The sequence below is a fragment of the Gossypium raimondii genome, chromosome 7 (genome assembly GCF_025698545.1).
Source record: "Gossypium raimondii isolate GPD5lz chromosome 7, ASM2569854v1, whole genome shotgun sequence".
Lineage (NCBI taxonomy): Eukaryota > Viridiplantae > Streptophyta > Magnoliopsida > Malvales > Malvaceae > Gossypium > Gossypium raimondii.
The window spans coordinates 38,680,753-38,701,686 of record NC_068571.1 but is presented as its reverse complement, the minus strand read 5'-3'; the positions used below and the strand labels follow the sequence as shown (position 1 = coordinate 38,701,686).

The following is a 20,934-nucleotide window of genomic DNA, read 5'->3' as shown; positions in this document are numbered from 1 at the left end:
CTCTTTAATCAAGCTATGAATTCCATTTTTTCTAGTAAAGCCATGCCATACAAAAGTCATGTACCCAACATATCGGCTATGGGCTCAATCATCTTTAGAGCATAAGACTTCCCTATATTAAGCACATGAGTTACATACACATGGTCAATGACTAACTCTGGATTTAGGTAGATAATACCATTAACGTCACAAGTGAATTAATTCACAAACGGATTCAGAATTAATTCATCTTGGGTCTAGTCCAATGTATCATTCTTCCAATGAATACATCTATGTCTCTACCCGTGGAGTCAATTGCTCAGATAACTAAGACTAGTCATCTCCTCAATTGAAATTTTAGATGACAAAATAATCCTTCTAAGAATTTGAATCAAATACTCACTTTGATTCTTTTACGGAATTACAGACTCATTTAGATTATCTACTAAAGTAAGTTATCTTTTTTGCAATATAATTGTTTTTTTACAATGCCACTTATCTTCAGTTTGAACTTTAGACAATCAATGAGCTAATATTTGCTTGTCACAATTTCGCTATGCATGTAAAATATAAAAGACAAAAAAATAATAAAAAAATACATAATAGTGAAATGTGAAATTAACTTTATTTATTTATTCATCGTTCAAATACATAGAAAATAATTACATGCTTACTACAATATGTGCACATTTCCCAATAGTAATTATATATGCATAACAAAAATCAAACCTTACTTGATGCAATTACGTTTTTGCTCCAAAATATGCCTTACAAAATGCCTTGCAAACTTCTTCCTCTTGTGATTATTTGTGCAATTTAGTTTGCTCGAAATTGCCTTATGGCACTCAATGCTTAAAACCAGCCTTTTATACAACAAGAGTGAGTGACAATTGATTCAGAAAATATTTTCGGGATATCTCACGGGTGAGTGGGAAGTGTGCACGCGTTGAATTTGGTAGAGGGAAAACGCTTCACGTAGGGTGTGTTTTCAATGATATGTCAGGAAATTTACTGAAAACACGCCTATCTAGACGCGTTTTCAGTGCAATGTAAGAAAATTGCACTTAAAGTGCATCTAACTGGATGCAGTTTCAACTGACATGGCACAAAAATGCATGCAGCTGGGCAGACTTTCAGTGTATTCTTCTAACATTGCACTGAAAACGCGCCCTACGTGGATCGTTTTCCTACTACCAAATTCAACTCCTACAAACTTCTCACTCACACATTAGATATCCTGGGATAATATTTTTTGAAAATTTTTTATCGACCTCAACAAGCTGTAAACTACGGGTGATCAAAACTCGATTCCATTCAAAAAATCGAAAAAAATATGAACTAAGAGTTAATCGAATTGAGTAGTTCAATTTTCGATTTCGAGTCGAATTAAATTTTACAATTTGAATATACGATTGTTGTTAGTACCCTTTTGGTACTTGTCATTTTTTGAAAATTATACCAAGTTGGGCTTTAAATAATTTCAAAAGTTTAAAAATAATATTAATTTTATAACTCAAAAAATTATAAAAAATTTCTAAAGAATATATAAAAGATATAAAATGTAAAAAAACCCTAATCCATTATTTCATAAACCCTAAAAACCTTAACCTTACAAAACCCTAATCTTAAAACCTTAACAAAAATCTAAACCCTAACCCTGAAGCAATTAAAAGAACAAAAACAATAAAATAACCCCAGCCCGTGGAGAGAGAACAAAGCATTTTCTTGCCAATCCGTAGAGCTGGACGCGTTTTCGTTTTTTTGACCTAATTCGATAAATTTTAAAAAAATCGATCTAATTCGACAATTTTCTAAAAAAATTGGTATTTTTGGGCATTTTAGCCACAAATCCGTCCATTAATTAATATACTATCATAAATAATATACTATAATAAGAAATTATAAATATATTATTTTAATATATTTTTATAATTCATCATCAATTAAAATATTTTAATTTTGTAATAAATCATTAATACTATTATAAAAATAATTTATTTATAATATCATTTATCATGAATTAATATATCATCAATATTATTATAAAATAATTTATTTGTAATATTATTATTTACCTTAATTGATGATATAATCAATAAAAATATCCATAATATTACATTAATTTCTGTTAATCATAAAAATAGATATTGTTTTTATTTTGAAAATTTGATGATATAGCTGTAATATAATTTTATTACAAAAAAATTAATGAATAATTAAAATAAAAAATAAATGAAAAATTGGAGAGAGTGCCACATGGCGTATATGATTATTAATAGTAAAAAATCATATTTAAAACTTAATGTAAAAATAGGATCCACTTTAAATATAATTAAAAAATGAAGTGTTGTGAAACTCAAAAGATTAATACAGAACTCAAAATATCTATTTTTGCTTCTTTACCTTCTTTTATAATATATCTATATTATTATTATGTAGTTTTAGTAAATACAGTTTATAATTTTATATTACAATAATCACATAAATTTTTTTATTTGCATAATGATAATTAAAATTTATCTTATAATTTTAGAAAATAATATTTTGATAAATTTAGAATGTTTCACAGATTTTTCAGAATTATCATTTATTTTAAAAATCTAAATGTATTGAATGGATATTTTAGCTATAGTTTAAATGCCAAATTAGTTATTAGTCCATTAAGTTAACGTAGTACATCATCATTTGATTAGTGATAATGAAAGTTAATTGACTAATGACCAAAATATAACAAACTAATATTGTTGGTGACTATTATATAATTTTTTAAAGTTAAGTGATTGAAAAGCAATTTTAACATTAGTTTAATTATGTTCTTATATTTTATCCATAAAAAAAGCATTTTAAAACCATAAATGGGCCATCGCCTATAAATATGGGCTTAATGCTGAATCCACTGGGCTAAGATTTTGAAATAGAGACCCATACCCACCTTCCATTCTTCTTCTTCATCATCTTCCCCTCTCTCCCTCTTTTTGCATACATTTCAGAAGAGGAAAAAGAAAAAAAGGTAAAGAGAAAAACAACGCAAATGGAAGAACCTCAAAACGGAAACGGTAAGTTGAATACTATCGCAGAGGAAGAGGAGGAGCGGGTCATAGGACCAGGACCCGCCCCTCGAGCTCGACCCAAGCGCCCGCTCCAGTTTGAACAAGCATATCTCGATTCCCTTCCTTCAGCTAACATGTAACTTTCTTCTTCTTCTTCCTCTTCTTCTTCTTCTTCTCATTTCAGTAATTATTTATTTATTGGAATTTTGTCGCTTTCTCATGGTTTCCTTAGGGTTTAATGAAATTGTCTTCTTTGCTTTGGAGTTTAGGATTTTGAATTCAAGCTTCAGCCTTTTTTCATTTTGTTTTTTTAAGTGAAAAAAGAAGCAAGGAGCAAAGGAAACGACAAAATAAACTTTAATTTCTTTGTACTGAAGTTGCGAATAAAGAGCTCCAAGAGCTCATGATGTATGCCTCTTTTTTGTGTGTGTAATTTCTAGGTATGAGAAAAGCTATATGCATCGAGATGTAGTTACTCATGTTGCTGTATCGTCCGCAGATTTTTTCATCACTGGAAGTGTTGATGGTAAGCTTTATGATGTCAATATTTATAAAACAATATCTAAAAGTCCCAATATTGTATTGATAAAAAAAAGTGTCATTATCTAAAGTCTGCTTTAAGTGTATATATGCTTCTTTTCTCATTCGGGTTTTTGGTTTAAATTTTATCAGTAATATTTGAGGCTTTAACAGTGAATGGGATCTTGGTACTGGCTTATAGATTGCTTGTCTTCATTTTATTTATTTATTTTTACTAGGGCATTTGAAATTTTGGAAGAAGAAAGCAGTTGGGATTGAGTTTGCAAAGCATTTTAGATCCCACCTGGATCCCATTGAAGGTCTAGCGGTGAGATTTCCCTCCTTATTTCCCATATTCATATTGTGTTTAAAGTTTAAATCTTTTTTTCTTCTCTTCTCAATTCTTCCATGCTTCAATTAATAATATTATGCGCGTAGGCTGTAGCTTATTGTAGTTATTTTACATGCACATTAGAATTGCTTATTGCTGACAGGCCTCTTTTTTATTTTATTGACTGCTATGGAAGGCTTAAGTGAAAGTTTGTGTTATTGCGATAATTAACACCAGCTATTGTGAATTACTTAGTTAATTTCTGATCTCCTGTCTAATTACATTTGTCACTGCTTCTTTTTTATAGCGGATTTTTATTTCATTGACAATGAGCCCATGATTGCTTTAGATTGCTAGTCCACCTAGATCTTGCACAGGCTATTTGTTATCTTCTTTCATCCAATGAATTTTTGTTTCTGTTGATGTTCTGATTTTTATATTCACCCCATGATTGCTGTTTAAAGATGTAGAGGACTAACCTTTCCAAAAAGAAAAAAAAAAAGATGTAGAGGACTATAGTGACTCGTATATCATTTTGATGTTTTAATCCTTCATTTATTTAAGAGCTGTATATCATCGACAACTTCATAAGATTTTTAAATATTATGCTATTGAAAACTGATGTTTCTATAAAATACAAAGGTACGGTTAAAGACTGTTATCAGCATTGTTTAGTTTTACTCACTTCTCTTTTGCTCTATCTCCATAGTTCCTATATGTGATTTTGATTTGATAGATACATTTCTCGGAAGTGAATGGTTGAACTATATGGATGTTTCTGCATTTCGTTGTTTATGATTTGTTTTAACATTCAGAATTTTCTTTTGAATCTGCACGGCCTTTAGTTTTTTTTTTTTTTTTCTTTAAGGTATTTTATCATCTTTCATTCAGTCTTCTATGAGTTTGTTGTTGGTGCATTCATCAACCATGACTTGTTCAGCTATGCAGGTTAGTGCAGATGGTTTACTTTGCTGTACAATTTCTAGTGACCGCTCTGTGAAGGTATATGATGTGGTCAACTATGACATGATGGTTATGATTCGCCTACCTTATGTTCCTGGTGCTGTTGAATGGGTCTACAAGCAAGGCGATGTCAAAGCTAAGCTTGCCATTAGTGATAGAAATTCATCATTGGTCCATATATATGATGCACGAGCTGGTTCAAATGAACCCATCATCTCTAGAGAGGTATCTATACTTTGTTGAAAGTTTGCACGATTATCAATTTTTGAACTTTTCTCCTTTTACTTTTGTTTATAAGTTCACTTATTTCTGTTTTGATTTTCCTGCTTGGACTAATAATTTCCAGATACACCTGGGGCCAGTGAAAGTAATGAGGTACAATTCTGCATTCGACATTGTAATATCTGGTGATGAGCAAGGAATTATTGAGTACTGGAGCCCTGCCACTCTTCAGTTTCCAGAAAGCGAGTATGTGCCAATGTTCACGTATACAATCATCAGCAATGTACTCTAGTTACATGGAAGATTTACAGTTTTAGCTCCATTTAAAGATGAATATTTTCTTGTTTGGATTACAGATTACTGTAGAAACTTTCTTTCGATTGTTAGGCGATGCTGTAGTCTGATTATGGTGTTGACATGTTGAGCATTTCACTTGTTGATGCACATTGTTTGCTATTTCATAATTTGTATATATGCTGCATGCAGGGTCCATTTTAGATTGAAAAGTGATACTAATCTCTTTGAAATTGCAAAATGCAAGACAACTATTTCTGCAATTGAGGTTCAAAACTCTTCCATTGGAGTTGGTTTTTCTCTGGATTTCTTTGCTACGATTCTTTTGAACGCTTTTTGTAAATTATTAAAAATTTCGTTCTTTTTTCTACTTCATTTTATTGCTATTCAGGTCAGCCCGGATGGGAAGCAATTTTCTATTACATCGCCTGATCGCAGGATACGTGTGTTTTGGTTCAGAACTGGTAAATTAAGGCGAGTTTATGATGAATCACTTGAGGTAAAAGTTAGTGAGTGGTGGATTTTTACATAAATCCTTTTTGGAATTGCTAACAATTGTCAGTACCCTTTGAGTAGGTAGCTCAAGATCTTCAGAGAAGTGATGCTCCCATGTATCGGCTGGAAGCTATCGACTTTGGCAGAAGAATGGCTGTTGAGAAGGAAATTGAGAAAACTGAAACTGCACCTCAACCAAATGCAGTTTTTGATGAAAGCTCTAATTTCCTCATATATGCTACTCTTCTGGGGATAAAAGTAAGAAACTGTTTCCTTAATAGATTCTACAGCAGATAACAAGCTGAACTATTTTTTAGAACAAACAATAAGTACAAATTTATGCTCTCTAAATTCTCTAATACTTGTTCATATGTCATTTTGATAGATGGTTAATTTACACACCAATAAAGTTGCTCGAATACTTGGAAAGGTTGAGAGTAATGACAGATTCTTGAGAATTGCATTATATCAAGGTGATCGAAGCAGCAAGAAAGTGAGAAAAATTCCTGCTGCTGCAGCAAATGTCAATGAAAGTAAAGACCCATTAACAGATCCAACTCTCTTGTGTTGTGCTTTCAAGAAGCATAGGATCTATCTATTCAGGTATAAGAATCTGCAGCACGACATCTACTGGCTAGCAACAGCATGTTTGAATTTAGAATTCTCATGTAATGCTTCATGCCACAAAGGGTGACTTGCTACGCTACATGGATGGATCACCATTGAGATACTCATCTATTGAGGTCTGATGGATGATCAGTTATTGATGTCATAAGCTCACAGCGAAATATAAATTTATTTGGATAAAAAGTCGGGTGTCATAGTGCATTGCCATCTATATTGACAACATTGTCACATGTCTGGCTTATGTGCTTTCATAGGTTGTTCCTTTAAAAATAAATTTCACCATAACTTTGAGGTGTCTGTCCACAGTTTATAGTTAATATTCTGTTGGGGTACATATAATTACTCTGATGGTTCTAATGATTTATATAGTCGACGAGAGCCAGAAGAACCTGAAGATGCCACAAAAGGAAGGGACGTCTTCAATGAAAAGCCACCTGCTGATGAGCTTCTGGCTGTATCTGATATTGGAAAAGCAGTTACAACCTCTCTTCCTGACAATGTGGTGAGTTTTCTTTCTGTAATGTGCATGGAAAAGGAAAACTTCGAGTTGTTGTGCCCTCCTTGGTTCCGTCCTCAATATTGACCATAAGAGAGTTTAATAAGGAAAAATGCATAACAATGATGACACCTTTGTTCGAAGCTTTGAGAATATAAAGGAAATGGCATATGACATAACATTTTTAAATTTTACTTGAGAATAATTAGTTTGAAACTTCTATAAGACATGAATTAGGACAGGGTAGTAAAGGAATTCCTTTATGACCTCCCTCTCTTTCTCTTTGTCCTTTTTGTTGCATGGAAATAGCCAAATCAAATTTTGTCAAGAAGTTTAATGGTTATTAGACTGATCAGAGCAGTTATTAGAACAAAATATTTATTTGAAACCTTTTGTCTCCACGGACAGAATTATATAGTGCTAGAAGTTAAAAAGGTTATAGGCATGCAGGGAATGGTTCTTTTTTTTTTTCAGCAGAGGGTTCTTTTAAGTATATCATCTATGACATAGTTTAGTTCCTTATCTTCATTTTATGTGCATGTCTTGGATGATTTTCTGATTGGCTCTCTATTCTTCCAGATTCTGCACACCACGATGGGCGACATTCACATGAGACTCTACCCAGAAGAATGTCCAAAAACTGTGGAGAACTTTACTACACACTGTCGGAATGGCTATTATGATAATCTAATCTTTCACCGTGTCATCAAAGGATTCATGATACAAACAGGAGATCCATTGGGAGACGGCACTGGTGGGCAGTCTATTTGGGGAAGGGAATTTGAGGATGAGTTTCATAAAAGGTAACTGTTTAGCTTTTTCTAGATTAAGCATTAGCATTTTTGCCACCTGGAACTTGTAGCATCCTAGAATTTTTAGGTGTGAATTTGGTGCATTAATTGGAGGATCACACTGACTTTATATTTGCTACATTCTGACCCCTATCCTGTTTGTACCTTCTTCCTGTTGGCTCTTGCCTTCAATGATGATCATGTTAGCTTTGCTTATTGGAGGCTTTCTATAAATGCTATAGGGAATACAGTTGATTTGGCATTATGCTGGAATTTATTTGATAGACAACGATGCAAATATGTTTTACTTCCTTGGTATACTAGTAGTAATGTTCTTAGGTTACTAGTCCCATGGTTTTTATTTATTGGATTTATAACTGCTTTAAAGCTCAACTGACTGCTGGATGGAACATTTCTACCCTTGCAGTTTACGACATGACAGGCCTTTCACAGTGTCGATGGCTAATGCTGGCCCCAATACGAATGGCTCACAGTTCTTTATAACCACAGTGGCTACTCCATGGTTGGACAATAAGCATACTGTATTTGGTAGAGTTGTTAAGGGAATGGATGTGGTGCAGGTATGTACATCTCTACAGTCAGTATCATATGGCTGCTGCTTGCTTTTTTTTATTCCCTACACACACATGCATATTCTTACGAGAGGATTCAGTATGTTTTTTGGTTTGCTTCTCAAACGATGAAAAATATATAAATATTGAAGTTTTTGAATTAATAGTCCCTGTAATTGAATACCCTTTTTGTTGTTTAAAATTTTTTTGGAACTTAGTATGTGTGATGTCCTGGGGTGTATAATATCTTATTATTCTCATGCACTGTTGGCAGGGTATTGAGAAAGTGAAGACAGACAAAGCTGACAAGCCATATCAAGATGTTAAAATCTTAAATGTGACTGTGCCGAAGTCTTAAGAGTTGCTTGCCGTGGTGAATTATGTCTTGGATATTGTTTGACCTGCATTAACAATTGGCCATGAGAAGCTGGTTGGTTTGTTTAGTTCATGTTAGAACGTTCATTTTACCAATGTTCAGCTTCCATATTGGTTCTAATTTGTTTAGCCAGCAGGTCAAGATTATTGTGTTGGAGCAGTTTCACATTGCCAGGTATATCAGACTAGAACATGATTGGAATCAGATTACTTTTCCCTCATCAAGCGGTCATAGGCTGAGCAGTCGTTGAACTTTTGTTTTATGTTAACCTTCCTGAATTATGACTTTTGCCCAATGTAGAATTTTTGATATTTCATTATCGAGTGGTACCAAATATAGATTTTATATTTCCAGCCTGGTAAGGGTTTTTCTTTGAATTACATGGAGGAAACTGGTTTTATATTTAAAACTCTGGCCATGATTATGCATGTGATATTTTTAACATACTCTTGCCATTGTCATTATTTTGTTAGCAAGTGGATAAGTTTTTTTATATCAATTTGAACTTATTTAATCATTAATGAATGTTTTTACGTTACACTTAAATGAATACACTTGTATCGTTATTGTGAAGGGCTTTTAATCAATTAGGCATGGTACAAAATTGAGAAATTATTACCCCAGTTTAATTTTATCCCCTCCGTCAATAGCATCATCCAATATTTACTCATTTAGCAACGTCTTTGCTTATTTTATTATATCATTCCTCCCACACCTTAATGACTCAATGCCTTTGTACTTTGTAGGCACAGCATTAAATCAACCATATTTCAGCAATTCCCAAGTATATGTGTAACAGACCAAAACTGGGTTTCACGGTTATCCATGGCATGTATCTCAAGCCTAAAAAGAAAATGAATGAAGGGAAAAGAGAAACAAAACCACAGATTTATTCAGTCACTAAAGTATAGCTAGAAATATAAGGTATTCTGCATCATTCAGCAAACTCAACCATAAGCAGCAGCAATCCAGAAATCCGCGATTATAACAAGTGTCACTATTTTTAACTATATTCCAAGAATAACTAAAACCATGTCCAACTACATAACCACTACTAACTGCATATAAGAAGTCTTTGATATTTGCAATACTTGCTTAGTCGAAGAGGCTGAAACCCATATCCTGCATCCAAAAAGGAGATTATATCAGTAAAAGCCACACCAATAAAGGGAATTGGTACGACTCAATTTCTGAGATTGAAATGATTACATCATCGGACTCTTCCTTCTCCTCAACTTTCTCCTCTTTCTTGGTCTCGGCAGCAGGTGCATCACCAGCACCACCACCGGTTGTAGGAGCTGCAACAGCAACACCACCACCACCACCACCACCAGACGGAACTGAAGCCAGCTTCTCCCTTCCACTTGCAATTAGCTCGGTTATATCTTTTCCTTTGACTTCGGATAAAAGCATCTCTATCTTATCATCATCAGCCTCAGCTGCAACTACAACATATTAAAAGAAAAAAAGGGTTAAAAAAAATTGTTTCTGTACGAATGCCAAAGAATCCTCCAAGAATTTGATTCCACTTCCCAACATTCAGCTTTGGTGTTAGGGTTAGAGTGCTACTAATTTATTGGGTCCGCAATCTGAGAGTATAGGAAGGAACACAGATGCTGAAATCCTATCTATATACTCCAAAAGATGACTATATGAATCATGTGAGCCAAGGCTTGGTTTTACAACTTCCTTTCTGCTCTTTGTAAATATTTACTCCTTGAAGTTAAAATAATGATATATACTGACAAATGTTCAAAATTTTTTACTAAAAATAGAGATACGTAGTAATTCCCATAAATTGGGTTCAAATAGACCATATGCCTAAAAATGGAGGAACAAACAAATCATAGCTAAATTAAACCCTAAAAGATAAGTGAAACACCACCGAATCAAAGATAGAGTTAAAAGAATACAGTAGATGGAAGACAAAAAAGAGTTGAAGGAAAAAAAAACCTGATCCGAGAATAGCCTTCAAATCATCGGCAGAAGGGTTAGTGTTCCCACCCAAAACGGCAAGCAAGAAAGCGGCTATCACCTTCATTTTGACAAGGCGCTGTGGATGAACAAGGTGGTTGATTATTTGATGAGTGTGGAAATCTTTTAGGGTTTCTGTTTACTACTTTTTTTGGTGGAGCAGAACAGAGCAATCTAATTTCAAATGTATTTTATTAGGGTAAACTATAAAATAGTCATTTTTTATTTGTTTTAGATTACATTTTAGTCATTTATGTTTGAAATATTATGTTTTAGTAATTTACGTTATCTTTTTGTTACGAAGTGGTCACTCTACCGTTAAATTCCGTTACCTCCGTAACGGTAGTCCTACATGGCAGTCCAAATGAGTTTTAAATGACAACTTGAATGTCCAGTTGTTGGGATGAAAATAAATTTTTAATTATATAAATTTAATTTAAACTGCTACGTAGGACATCCAAGTTGACATTTAAAATCCATGTGAATTGCCAAATAGGACCACTGTTAAGGAGGTAACGGAGTTTAACAGTAAAGTAACCACTTTGTAACAAAACGATAACGTAAATGATTAAAACGTAACATTTTAAACATAAGTGACTAAAATGTAATATGAGGCAAACAAAAATAACTATTTTTTATAGTTTACCCTATTTTATTATCACTCTTTTTTCTCCTAATAAATAAATAAAAGCCCAAAAGCGATAATGCAGACAAGAGGCCCTAAATGGGCCTAAAGGTTCATTTTTATTACCAGCCGGTAATCAATCAATTTTAAGGTTTTTGAGTCTTCTTCAACCGGTCGTCTTCCCCAATTAAGCAAAATAATCCTCTCCCAATTTTCGAAACCCTAATTTTGTTCTTCCATTCCATTCTCTGTCAATTTCGAGGTATCTTTACAGCGTGCTTTGTTTTTTTTTAACTCGTTTCTTGGCTTCATTTTTCTCGGTTGTTATATTGTTTAGATACTTTTTTTTTCTTTGCTTAATTCGAAATGGGTGTTTTGCCTTCCATAACTGATAGCGTTAAATGCTGTATTTGAGGTCAATTTTTTTTGTTGATTTTATATGTGGGTTTTGTGCATTGAATTGCATGTTTTAACTAATGGGTCAGATGTATTTGCTGATAATATGCATAGGATGTGGCTTTGCTTTACTTGTAATGTTATTCTTGGGTTTATGAGATATTTTAGCGTCTCGTTAGTGCTTCTAAGTTCAAATGCTTGCTAATAAGTTAGTGCATTTTCGTTTATATAGGCATCTCTTTTTAACTAGTGAGTGGCTTTGCTTTAGTTGTAATGTTAGGTTTATGAGGTATTCAGAGTTGATGTAATGATTGAATTTGATTTCTGTATTTGCTTTAATTTGTTTTTGTTTTGATGTCTTCTTACTAATTGCTTCTATTTAGTAACAGGTAAGGTACAATAATGATTAAGAAACTTTGCACGTTTCAACAGTACAATAATGCCCCATTTGAATCTCTCTTTGCTTCGATCTGGCCGTAGGCATTGTTGTTACAAATATTCCAATAACGATTAAGAAACTTTGTTGATTCTATTCTCTTCTTTTTTATTTCACAGGTTTTAACTGACGCTGAGCAATAATTGAATACCAAGTTCATCTTACTAGGTGGAAAGCTAACTAGAAAGCAGCAGCCATGGATGGTATGTGAAGGTTTTTCTTTTTTTAGTTTAGATGTCTGTTATTGCAGTTTTAAGCAAAGGATTTCTTGTTTATGGTTTCTAAAGTTTTAACTTTAAATGTGAAAGATACTTCATTTTTGTTATATTCTGGACTATGGCTGAACATAGTTATTGTTTTGAAATTGAAATTAGTACGTAGCAATTGTTAAATGTTTAACATAAATATTGTGTTCATGTCTCTGCAAAGATATATGAATTTTGCTTTCTATCAATTCTAGTTATTGTTTAAAATTATGAATGACCAATACTCGTTGACTGATTTTCTTTGTTACCTGCTGTATGGTTTCAGTTGATTCACAACCAACTATGGAGGAAACTATATTGGTTGGTGATGACCTAATGATGGGGCCACCATCTCCTGTCATCCCACAAGAAATCGCATCTCATGTGCTTGAAGGTGTCGAGTTATGTGATGGGATCTTACGGAATTTATTTTTGTGTAAGTTCTGTGTTTTTAACTTAACAATCTTTATGTAAAAGGCGGAGTATGTATAGCATTGATTGACTGATATTATATCTTTATTCTTTTTGGTGACATGATTGATTATTTGCTTAATTTTGCCAAATGATAGACCAAATACTTTCTCATGCATTTCGTGTACAGCCATACATTCTTTATGATTGCTGTATGCTGTAGGTCTGCAGATTAATGATATCGAGCCTTTCTGTCAAGATGAACTGGCATTGTATAGACAATGTGCTGAAAAGAGGGTAAGGTTTCTAATGGTTATTCCTGTTGCATGAATAAGTACATCGAATTAGCTTTCTTGAGTTTCTTAAAAAAAAAAAAAAGGCTTTCTTGAGTTTGTTTGAAAATCTGGGTTTCAGGACAAGGAACTAAGGCAACGGCTTCAAGATAGCGAGAGAAAGTTGGGGTTGTCAATGCCTTTTGATCAAGCAAAGGAAAGAGCTAGTCAGCTTGAATCAGAAGTCACATCATTGGAGAGGTAATTGATTAGGATTTTATTAATGTCTTTTGCAAGAATCCGTGAATCTTGGTAGTCCTAAAATATTGTGCTTTTTGCATTTGTTACTTGGTAGTACTGAGTCAAGATTCTTTAGCATTCAATTGCAAAGCTAAATTGCTTTATCAATATTGATAAATCTTCTATAGGAAGTTGCAAATATCAGCCTTTCTGATGTCTTAGTACCAGCTCTATGAAAATTAAAGATCCAACTTATAACTGTTTGAAGTATCTTACTTTCATAGTTGCTCTTTGCTATTGCAGCATCTTGGATGAATAAAAGTATGGATAAAGTAGGAAAGTAACATGTTCTTGTTGAGGAACCATTTTGTCCTTTTTACTTGGCCTCAGATGTAAGTGGTGGATACGGATGTCTGACATGGATATATCGAATTTGTTCTAAGTTTTTTCTGTGTACTGATATGTGTGGGACTCAAGTGTTAGACACAGTACTGGAAGGAAAATGCGTTTGTTTGAGTTACATAGGATTTTCCCTTAGTTAATTGACCTCTTTCCTCATTATCATCCTTTATATTTGTTCCCTTTACCTACCATAGCATTTGTTTTTCTGTAGTATAGAATTATTTGATCACAATTGAAACTGAATGATATGTTATCTTGTATTCATGACTATTCTATAGGCGCTTGATTCTGGCAAGTGGAATTGAAGGCATTGAAGGATTTCGTCAAAGATGGAGTCTGCATGGACGACTTACAGATACCAAGTAATGCTTGTGATTTACAAAAAATCCTTTTATCTTCTCCGTACATTGTATGTTCATTAGTAGAATCCCATAAATGAATCTTCTTGATCATTCTTTTATACCAAAATTTGAGTAATCTGGTAAACAAGACATGTTAGTTGAATCGTACATTAAGTATGTGCAGGAAAAGGCTGGAATCCTTAAAACTGGGGATGGAGAAGAGAAAAGAGGATGAACCAAGCAAAACATCAACCAGGAAAAGTGGATTCTTTTGGTAACAGTGGTGGCCTCAGGTGCTTATAACAAGAAGATGCATCACGAGGGTCCATCACTTAAAAGACATGGGTCTTGGTTTAGCGTGCTGTAGGCTGTAGGTAATACGAGGGTGGAATTTATTAGTTGTGAAATCCTTGTTCTCTTCCACTCTCCTTGAAGATCAATGCCAAAGTACTTTGAAAATATGACGGGGGGTGTTGAGCTTTTTTTTTTTTCCCATCTTACAAATTCCGTCCTCCAGATCACATCTTTAGCTATAGTTTGATATAAGTATGTTCATTTGAAATTATATTTTTGTATTAGAGGTCGATGTTGTTGGGCTGGATGGGTTAAATTAAGAATTGACTAATCCTATAGATTGGATTTGTCCAAACAATATATTTTTTGATTCTTATTATCCAATCCATACATTTGTAAGCCAATCCATACATTCAATCCAAAAGGTATATTTTAGATTCTTACTAATGTTAATTTGAAATAAAAAAAAAAATACTTTGTAGTCAACTTGGATTTAAAAAATAATTTTAATAATTTTATCGGTTAAACTTGAATCTTGAAATTTAAAATGTAGAGATAAAAGTATAGATATTAAATTTCAAGTTTATAAAGAATAAAGTGATTTATGGCATATTTAAATCTTTTTAAATTGACATATTTGTGTAGTGTCATACCCATATCGTGTGTCCATATCCTATCCCTTGGAAAGCAAAAAAGTTAAAATGTGTTTCAAGTCCTTGAGCTCTGTGTGTTTGTAATTTAATCTCTTTACTTTTATTTATATGAATTTAGTCATCTAATTTCAGATTCTAATATTTTCTTCAAGTTTTTAACCTCGTTAAAATTTTTTTGTTAATATTATTCGGTGTGATATTTTGAAATAAAATATATTCATTTGGTAGTCATGTAACGATACAAATGATGTTGAGATTAACTTGAATTTAGTAGAAGAAGTTTAAAAATATTAATAATTAGACTTGCATTTTAAATTGAAAGATAGAGAGATTAAATTCCTTGAAATAAAAATAGAGGACTAAAAATTTACAAAATAATTTCAAATGTTATTTAAAATGTAGGAGGAGTAGAAAGGCTTGGAAAATATTTAAAAAGAAAAAAACTTAAAACTAAAATTATACCTTAATCTAAAATGACATCGTTTTGCTTAATTTACTTTTAGATACCGGGTTTCACTTAAAGTTGAAAAATCAACTTATTTATCCAACAAATAATTTAATTTAATTAACTATTTTAAATATTTTTAGTCAAACTCACCTGCATAAGACGTTGGGGAAGAGTATGGAGAAAAAACTGAAATATTTAGGATGGAAAGTGAAATTCATAAACATGAGGGAAAAATATTAAAAAAAGTCATTTTTTTTTAAAATTTACCGAAATGGGCTCGGTATTTTGTTATTTACTAGAATGTGTCATTTTTCCCTAAATTGCGTCCACGTCAGCGCGAAGTTAGGGGACTGTCAGCAAGTCGCTTCCACGTCAGAGCGCTTTGCATGTAAGCGCGATTTGTTGCCACGTCATCAAAGCGTGCTGACGTGAAAGCGATTTGCTGACAGTCCCCTGACTTCGCGCTGACGTAGACGCGATTTAGGGAAAAATGACCCATTCCGGTAAATAATAAAATACCAGCCCATTTTGGTAAATTTTTAAAAAAGGTGGCTTTTTTTTTGGTATTTTGCCCTCATATTCACTCCGATTTAAATATATTTTGATAAACAGTTGTCCAGATTTATTTTATTGTCAAATAGTAATTCTAATAAATTTATAATTTCTTCTTAATTTTTTAAAAGGATTTTTAAGATTTTATGTACTTTAAATTTCAAAATAATAATATAAAAATGTAAAAATATATATATGTAAATACTAAAAGAGTATCACTAGAATGAACTTAGATAAATTGTTGACCACATTCAAATGAACCTAGATAACCATTTGTCCAGTTTCATTTCCTATATGTAAAAGTTATAATTTGAGAGCAAATTAAGAGGAAATTGAGAGGAAATTTGAAAGAGGATTAGTTTGTGAAAAAAAAATAAAGGGTGAGAGGTATTTATAGATTTTTTTTGACCGTTGGGGGGGTTCACGCGCGGGGAAATCGCGTCCCCAGGGGCGCGCTACGTGGCAACAAATAGCATCCACGTCAGCCCCTTTTGCTGATGTGGACACAAATCGTGCTTACGTAGACGCGATTTGTTGCCACGTCATCAAAACACATTAACGTGGATGCGATTTCCTGACACGTCCCCTAACTTCGCGCTGACGTGGACGCGATTTAGGGGAAAATGATCCATTCCGGTAAATAATAAAATACCGGGCCCATTTCGATAAATTTTAAAAAAAAGGCTTTTAATGGTAAATTACCCTAAACATGAAGGGTAGAGGGAGGATTTAATTGAAAAATAAATAATATTTAGCGACGACAAATATGATTGGGAGATAACTGCAATTAATTTATTTAATTTTCTGTAGCTGCCCATGGTCATCTTGGCCGGGAGTGGAGGAACATAAATCAGTTGATCTCTTATCCATCCATGGAATGAAACACCCACCACCATCCATAATTTCCCCTTCTACTTCTTCCTTGTCAACTCTAAACTGTTATTCCTCGCAGAAAAAGCAAAGGAACCTTGCAAAGAAATTGCCACAACATAATCTCCATGCACTCCCTGCTCACTTGCTCTTCCATTATCTCTTCTTCCCCTCCTTTTCTTCTTCTTCAAAGCCATACTCCCAAACTAACCCATTTCCCTCAACTCAATCACATCACCCCTCAGAATTCACAACACCTAAAACTAACCCATTTCCTTAAACCCCATGCTAATCCAAAACCACCTCTTTTTTACTTCAATCTCCACCTTCAGCTCTATATCAATGCTGGTTTCATGCAAGAGGCGCGCGATCTATTTGACTCAATGCCTGAAAGAACTCTGATATCTTGGACCATCCTCATGTCAGGCTATGCCAAACATGGTCCTAGTACGGAAGCGTTGGCATTGTTCAAAGAGATGCTGTCGACTGGTGATAATCATAAAACACGCCTACGCCCTGACTCCTATGTTTATGCGGTTGTGTTGAGAAGTTGTGGAGAAATGAGAGAATTGGGGTTTGGGAAAGGAGTTCATGGCCAAGTTTTGAAGAAAGGAGAGGCTTTTCTTGATGGGTTTTTGGAGAATTCTTTGGTGAATATGTATTCAAGTTGTGGCCAATTGGAAGATGCTGTTTTGATTTTTGACGGGATTGAGAAGCCTGGTTTGGTTGCTTGGAGTTCAATGTTAAGTGCTTACGTGAAAAATGGATTTGAAAAAGAGGGTTTGAGTGTTTTCCTTGATATGGTCTCTAAGGGAATTAAGTTGGATGCTTTTGTGTTTTCAATGGTTATCAAGGCATGTTCCAACTTGGAGGAGTTAAACTTGGGAATTCAAGTACACGGTTTAATGGTTAAGAAAGGGTTTGGGAAAGGGTCTTGTTTGTTTTTGGACAATAGCTTAATGGATTTTTATGCAAAATGTAAGGATTTGAAGGGATTAAGAAAGGTTTTTGATCAGCTGCACGAGAAAGATTTAGTTTCTTGGAACACATTAATTATGGGTTATGTACATAATTTTTATTACTTTGAAGCTCTTAGGAATTTTAGAGTTTTAATGCATGATATTTGTTATTGTGATGATTTCACCATAACAAGTATTCTCAAGGCAATTTCTAGTTTACATGACATGGGCTATGGTAGGCAGGTTCATGGTTATATAGTTAGAACAGGTTTAGCATCAAATAGCTATGTAATGTGCTCTCTTCTGGATATGTATATTGAGTGCATTGAACATGAGAGCTGGGAACAATGGGAAAAAGTTCCTTTGAAGGTGTATGCTGGCTTAGAAAGAGGAGAAGCCAATGAGTGTATTATTATTGCAAGCATGCTAAAATGGTGCTCTCTGTTATCAAATCTTGATGCAGGGAAAGTATTCCACTCCTTGGCCAACAAATTAGCTGTAGATTCTGATCCATATGTTATAAGCGCTTTGATTGACATGTATTCCAAGTGTGGGGTGCCAGAGGCTGCTTTAAGGGTTTTCGAAAGAGTAGAAAACCCAGGCACCGTAACTTGGTCAGCTCTGATCTCTGGACTTTCTTGGAATGGGTGGTTTGTGGAAGCACTAACATGTTTCAATAAAATGCAGCTTAATGGTATTGAAGCAAATGAATTCACCTTAACATCTGTTATTCTGGCTTGTGTGGCTTTAGGTGATCTTAGAAAGGGAAGAGAACTGCATTGCAAGATACTCAAAACTTGTTATGAATCAAACGTTTCCATAGTTAACATGCTCATTAATCTTTACTCGGAATTATCAGATCACCAACAAGCGCTCAAGCTATGTTCCTTGGTTTCAGATGCTGAGATCTCATGGAATTTATTGATACAGGCCAGCCTCAAGGCAAATGACTATGAAATGATTCACAAACTTCTCGGGAGGATTCAATCGTGCTTTGGGTATCTTGAACCGATCTCTGTTTGTGATATTTTCAGATCCTGTAGCAGCCCAGTGCTTTTGAATATGGGGATGCAAGCTCAGGCTTACATGACCAAAAGGGGTCTTCTTTCGCATCCTACAAGTGGAAATGGTCTCATTCAGATGTATTCCGGATGTGGACAAATTGCAGAGGCTGATTTGGTGTTTGAATCGATGCCTGAGAAGAGTTCTCCGTGTTGGACATCTATCATTTCCGCAAAAGTGGAACATGGACATCCATCTGAAGCTCTGACATTGTTTAACAAAATGCGGAGGAGGAATAAATTAGTAGACTCAAGCACATTAAAATCAATCTTGAAAGCATGCAGCCAAATGGGTCGAGTAGATGAGGCACGTAGCCTATTAATGTCCATGGAAGTGGTTTACGGAGTTAAGCCATCGGAAGAGCATTATTCCTGCGTCATTGAAGCTTTTACTCGAGCTGGAATGCTTGAAGAACTTGAGAACTTCATCAATGAGGTTGTTGTAGATAAAAACGATACTAAGATTTGGAACACTGTTCTTTCATCGGCCCGTGTTATAGGTAACATGGACATGGCAAAATTTGCCTTGGAGAAGCTTTTGGAAATAGATCCAAATGACTGCTTTGCAAATCTAATGCTTGGCAAGGTCCTGGTGATGTTTGGTAAGTGGAAAGATGCATCGAAGATGAAAACATTAGGACCAAATTCCAGTTGCATAGAAGTGCAAAACAAAATATTTGAATTTGTCTCCGACCAAAAACCAAGTGAAGAAGTGTTGCATAAGTTGGGTGAGATAGAAAGAGAGATGGAGGAGTTGGGATATGTAGAAGATAGAAACCATTTGCTGCATGATGCAGAAGAGGAAGAATATGATGGTGCAGGTCTTGGTCATACTGAGATGAAGGCCATCGCATTCGGGCTCTTATCGTTACCCCACAGAACGCCGGTAAGGGTGATTAAAAGCGTTAGGATGTGTGGTACTTGTCATCATGCATGCAAGTTTATGTCAACTTTTGTAGATCGAGAATTGGTTGTTAAGGACAATTGCACCTTTCACCATTTCAGAGATGGCAAATGCAGTTGTCAGGATTCATGGTAGAAGCTGCCCATGAAATATGTAACTATAGTCCATACATACAGATACATATAGGCCATCTTGTTGGTGTTATCCTTATGATCAATGGTATAAATAACGGTATTCATTCTTTAGATCTCAGTATTATGTACTGGGAAGAATCTTTCCAAGCATATCACACAAGTAAAACCAAGGTTTCATAATCGAATTGATGGTCAAAACTATTGATTTTTGTTTAAATTATTAAAAAAATATATAAAAAATTCATGGGTGGGTCATTCATGATCTCTTTCTTCTGCCATCTTTCTTGTTACTGATTACCATGGTGCAAACCATCATGTCTGTTTTAGCTTACAAGTCCCTAGGCTGCATACATAGTTCATCATTGTCGATGAAGATTCTACCTACTCAAGTAATTATCACTCAACCCATGTTTTATATGTCAGAAAAAATAAATAAGAAAATAGAAACAAGAAAAATAAAAAAAATAGTAGGTGGATAAACTACACTAATAGTCATCCAACTATTAGTAAATTCTTTTTTGGTTATTCAACTATGAAATGACCACCCAACTATTAGTATTTTTTTTTGTCATCCAATTATTCAATTGTCTTTTTTGGTCACCAATTAGCTCCAGCTTTTAAAATTGGCATAATAGTAATTTTAACCCTCAATATTTATACATTGTATCAATTTAGTCTTAATTTTAAAAATCTAACCCTCAATATTTACATTTTGTAACTTTTTATAATTGGATGACCAAAAAAAAAATTTACTAATAGTTGAGTGACCATTTTATAACTTTTCATAGTTGAATAACAAAACAAAACTTATAATTGGGTGACTACTAGTGTAGTTTACCCAAAATAGTATTAGTAAAATATGATAGCTTTGAGGCATAATAAAGCTCTTAATATTATAAGCAAAAGGCTCAGTGCTCGGTTTGACCCCAAATCATGTCTTTTTTCTCATTTTGGTACTTCAACTTATTTTTGTCAAAGATTGATTTTTAAACTATCATTTCA

General features: G+C 33.9%; 4 protein-coding genes across 5 annotated transcripts; 3 read left to right on the top strand and 1 right to left on the bottom strand.

The window, feature by feature from the left end:
- Positions 1 to 2,947: 2,947 nt before the first annotated feature.
- LOC105792537 (peptidyl-prolyl cis-trans isomerase CYP71) lies at positions 2,948 to 9,062 on the top strand. 2 transcript variants are annotated; one of them, XM_012621158.2, is made up of 13 exons: positions 2,948 to 3,165; positions 3,470 to 3,555; positions 3,788 to 3,876; positions 4,828 to 5,067; positions 5,189 to 5,310; positions 5,551 to 5,626; positions 5,750 to 5,857; positions 5,935 to 6,111; positions 6,239 to 6,456; positions 6,850 to 6,982; positions 7,556 to 7,779; positions 8,195 to 8,348; positions 8,614 to 9,062. In XM_012621158.2, the coding sequence occupies exons 1-13, from the start codon at positions 3,011 to 3,013 to the stop codon at positions 8,695 to 8,697; spliced, it is 1,866 nt and encodes a 621-aa protein (XP_012476612.1). In that variant the 5' UTR covers positions 2,948 to 3,010; the 3' UTR covers positions 8,698 to 9,062. The 2 variants fall into 2 exon arrangements, with proteins under 2 accessions (XP_012476612.1, XP_012476622.1); XM_012621168.2 differs by lacking the exon at positions 2,948 to 3,165 and having other exon boundaries at positions 3,515 to 3,555; positions 4,820 to 5,067.
- Positions 9,063 to 9,587: 525 nt separating this feature from the next.
- LOC105792564 (60S acidic ribosomal protein P2-1) lies at positions 9,588 to 10,868 on the bottom strand. The gene is made up of 3 exons (XM_012621190.2): positions 10,669 to 10,868; positions 9,925 to 10,160; positions 9,588 to 9,837 (listed from the first exon to the last, which is right to left on the bottom strand). Exons 1-3 carry the CDS (start codon positions 10,754 to 10,756, stop codon positions 9,811 to 9,813), a joined length of 351 nt encoding a protein of 116 aa, XP_012476644.1. The 5' UTR covers positions 10,757 to 10,868; the 3' UTR covers positions 9,588 to 9,810.
- A 557-nt stretch (positions 10,869 to 11,425) lies between these two features.
- LOC105792556 (uncharacterized) lies at positions 11,426 to 14,798 on the top strand. The gene is made up of 7 exons (XM_012621179.2): positions 11,426 to 11,576; positions 12,266 to 12,349; positions 12,678 to 12,827; positions 13,026 to 13,099; positions 13,217 to 13,335; positions 13,995 to 14,078; positions 14,242 to 14,798. Exons 2-7 carry the CDS (start codon positions 12,343 to 12,345, stop codon positions 14,333 to 14,335), a joined length of 528 nt encoding a protein of 175 aa, XP_012476633.1. The 5' UTR covers positions 11,426 to 11,576; positions 12,266 to 12,342; the 3' UTR covers positions 14,336 to 14,798.
- A 2,015-nt stretch (positions 14,799 to 16,813) lies between these two features.
- Positions 16,814 to 20,043, top strand: LOC105792529 (putative pentatricopeptide repeat-containing protein At3g23330). Its single transcript, XM_012621146.2, has one exon. The coding sequence runs from the start codon at positions 17,003 to 17,005 to the stop codon at positions 19,931 to 19,933; it is 2,931 nt and encodes a 976-aa protein (XP_012476600.1). The 5' UTR covers positions 16,814 to 17,002; the 3' UTR covers positions 19,934 to 20,043.
- Positions 20,044 to 20,934: the final 891 nt, after the last annotated feature.

Excerpts from the sequence above, each read along its gene's own strand:
- LOC105792537 (XM_012621158.2), top strand. The coding sequence starts at position 3,011 with ATGGAAGAACCTCAAAACGGAAACGGTAAGTTGAATACTATCGCAGAG. Across the intron at positions 3,166-3,469 it reads TCCCTTCCTTCAGCTAACAT|GTATGAGAAAAGCTATATGC; the intron begins GTAACTTTCTTC and ends TGTAATTTCTAG. Across the intron at positions 5,068-5,188 it reads AACCCATCATCTCTAGAGAG|ATACACCTGGGGCCAGTGAA; the intron begins GTATCTATACTT and ends AATAATTTCCAG.
- LOC105792564 (XM_012621190.2), bottom strand. The coding sequence starts at position 10,756 with ATGAAGGTGATAGCCGCTTTCTTGCTTGCCGTTTTGGGTGGGAACACT. Across the intron at positions 10,161-10,668 it reads GAAGGCTATTCTCGGATCAG|TTGCAGCTGAGGCTGATGAT; the intron begins GTTTTTTTTTCC and ends AATATGTTGTAG. Across the intron at positions 9,838-9,924 it reads AGAAGGAAGAGTCCGATGAT|GATATGGGTTTCAGCCTCTT; the intron begins GTAATCATTTCA and ends TTTTGGATGCAG.
- LOC105792556 (XM_012621179.2), top strand. Across the intron at positions 13,336-13,994 it reads GAAGTCACATCATTGGAGAG|GCGCTTGATTCTGGCAAGTG; the intron begins GTAATTGATTAG and ends ACTATTCTATAG. Across the intron at positions 14,079-14,241 it reads GGACGACTTACAGATACCAA|GAAAAGGCTGGAATCCTTAA; the intron begins GTAATGCTTGTG and ends AAGTATGTGCAG.
- LOC105792529 (XM_012621146.2), top strand. The coding sequence starts at position 17,003 with ATGCACTCCCTGCTCACTTGCTCTTCCATTATCTCTTCTTCCCCTCCT.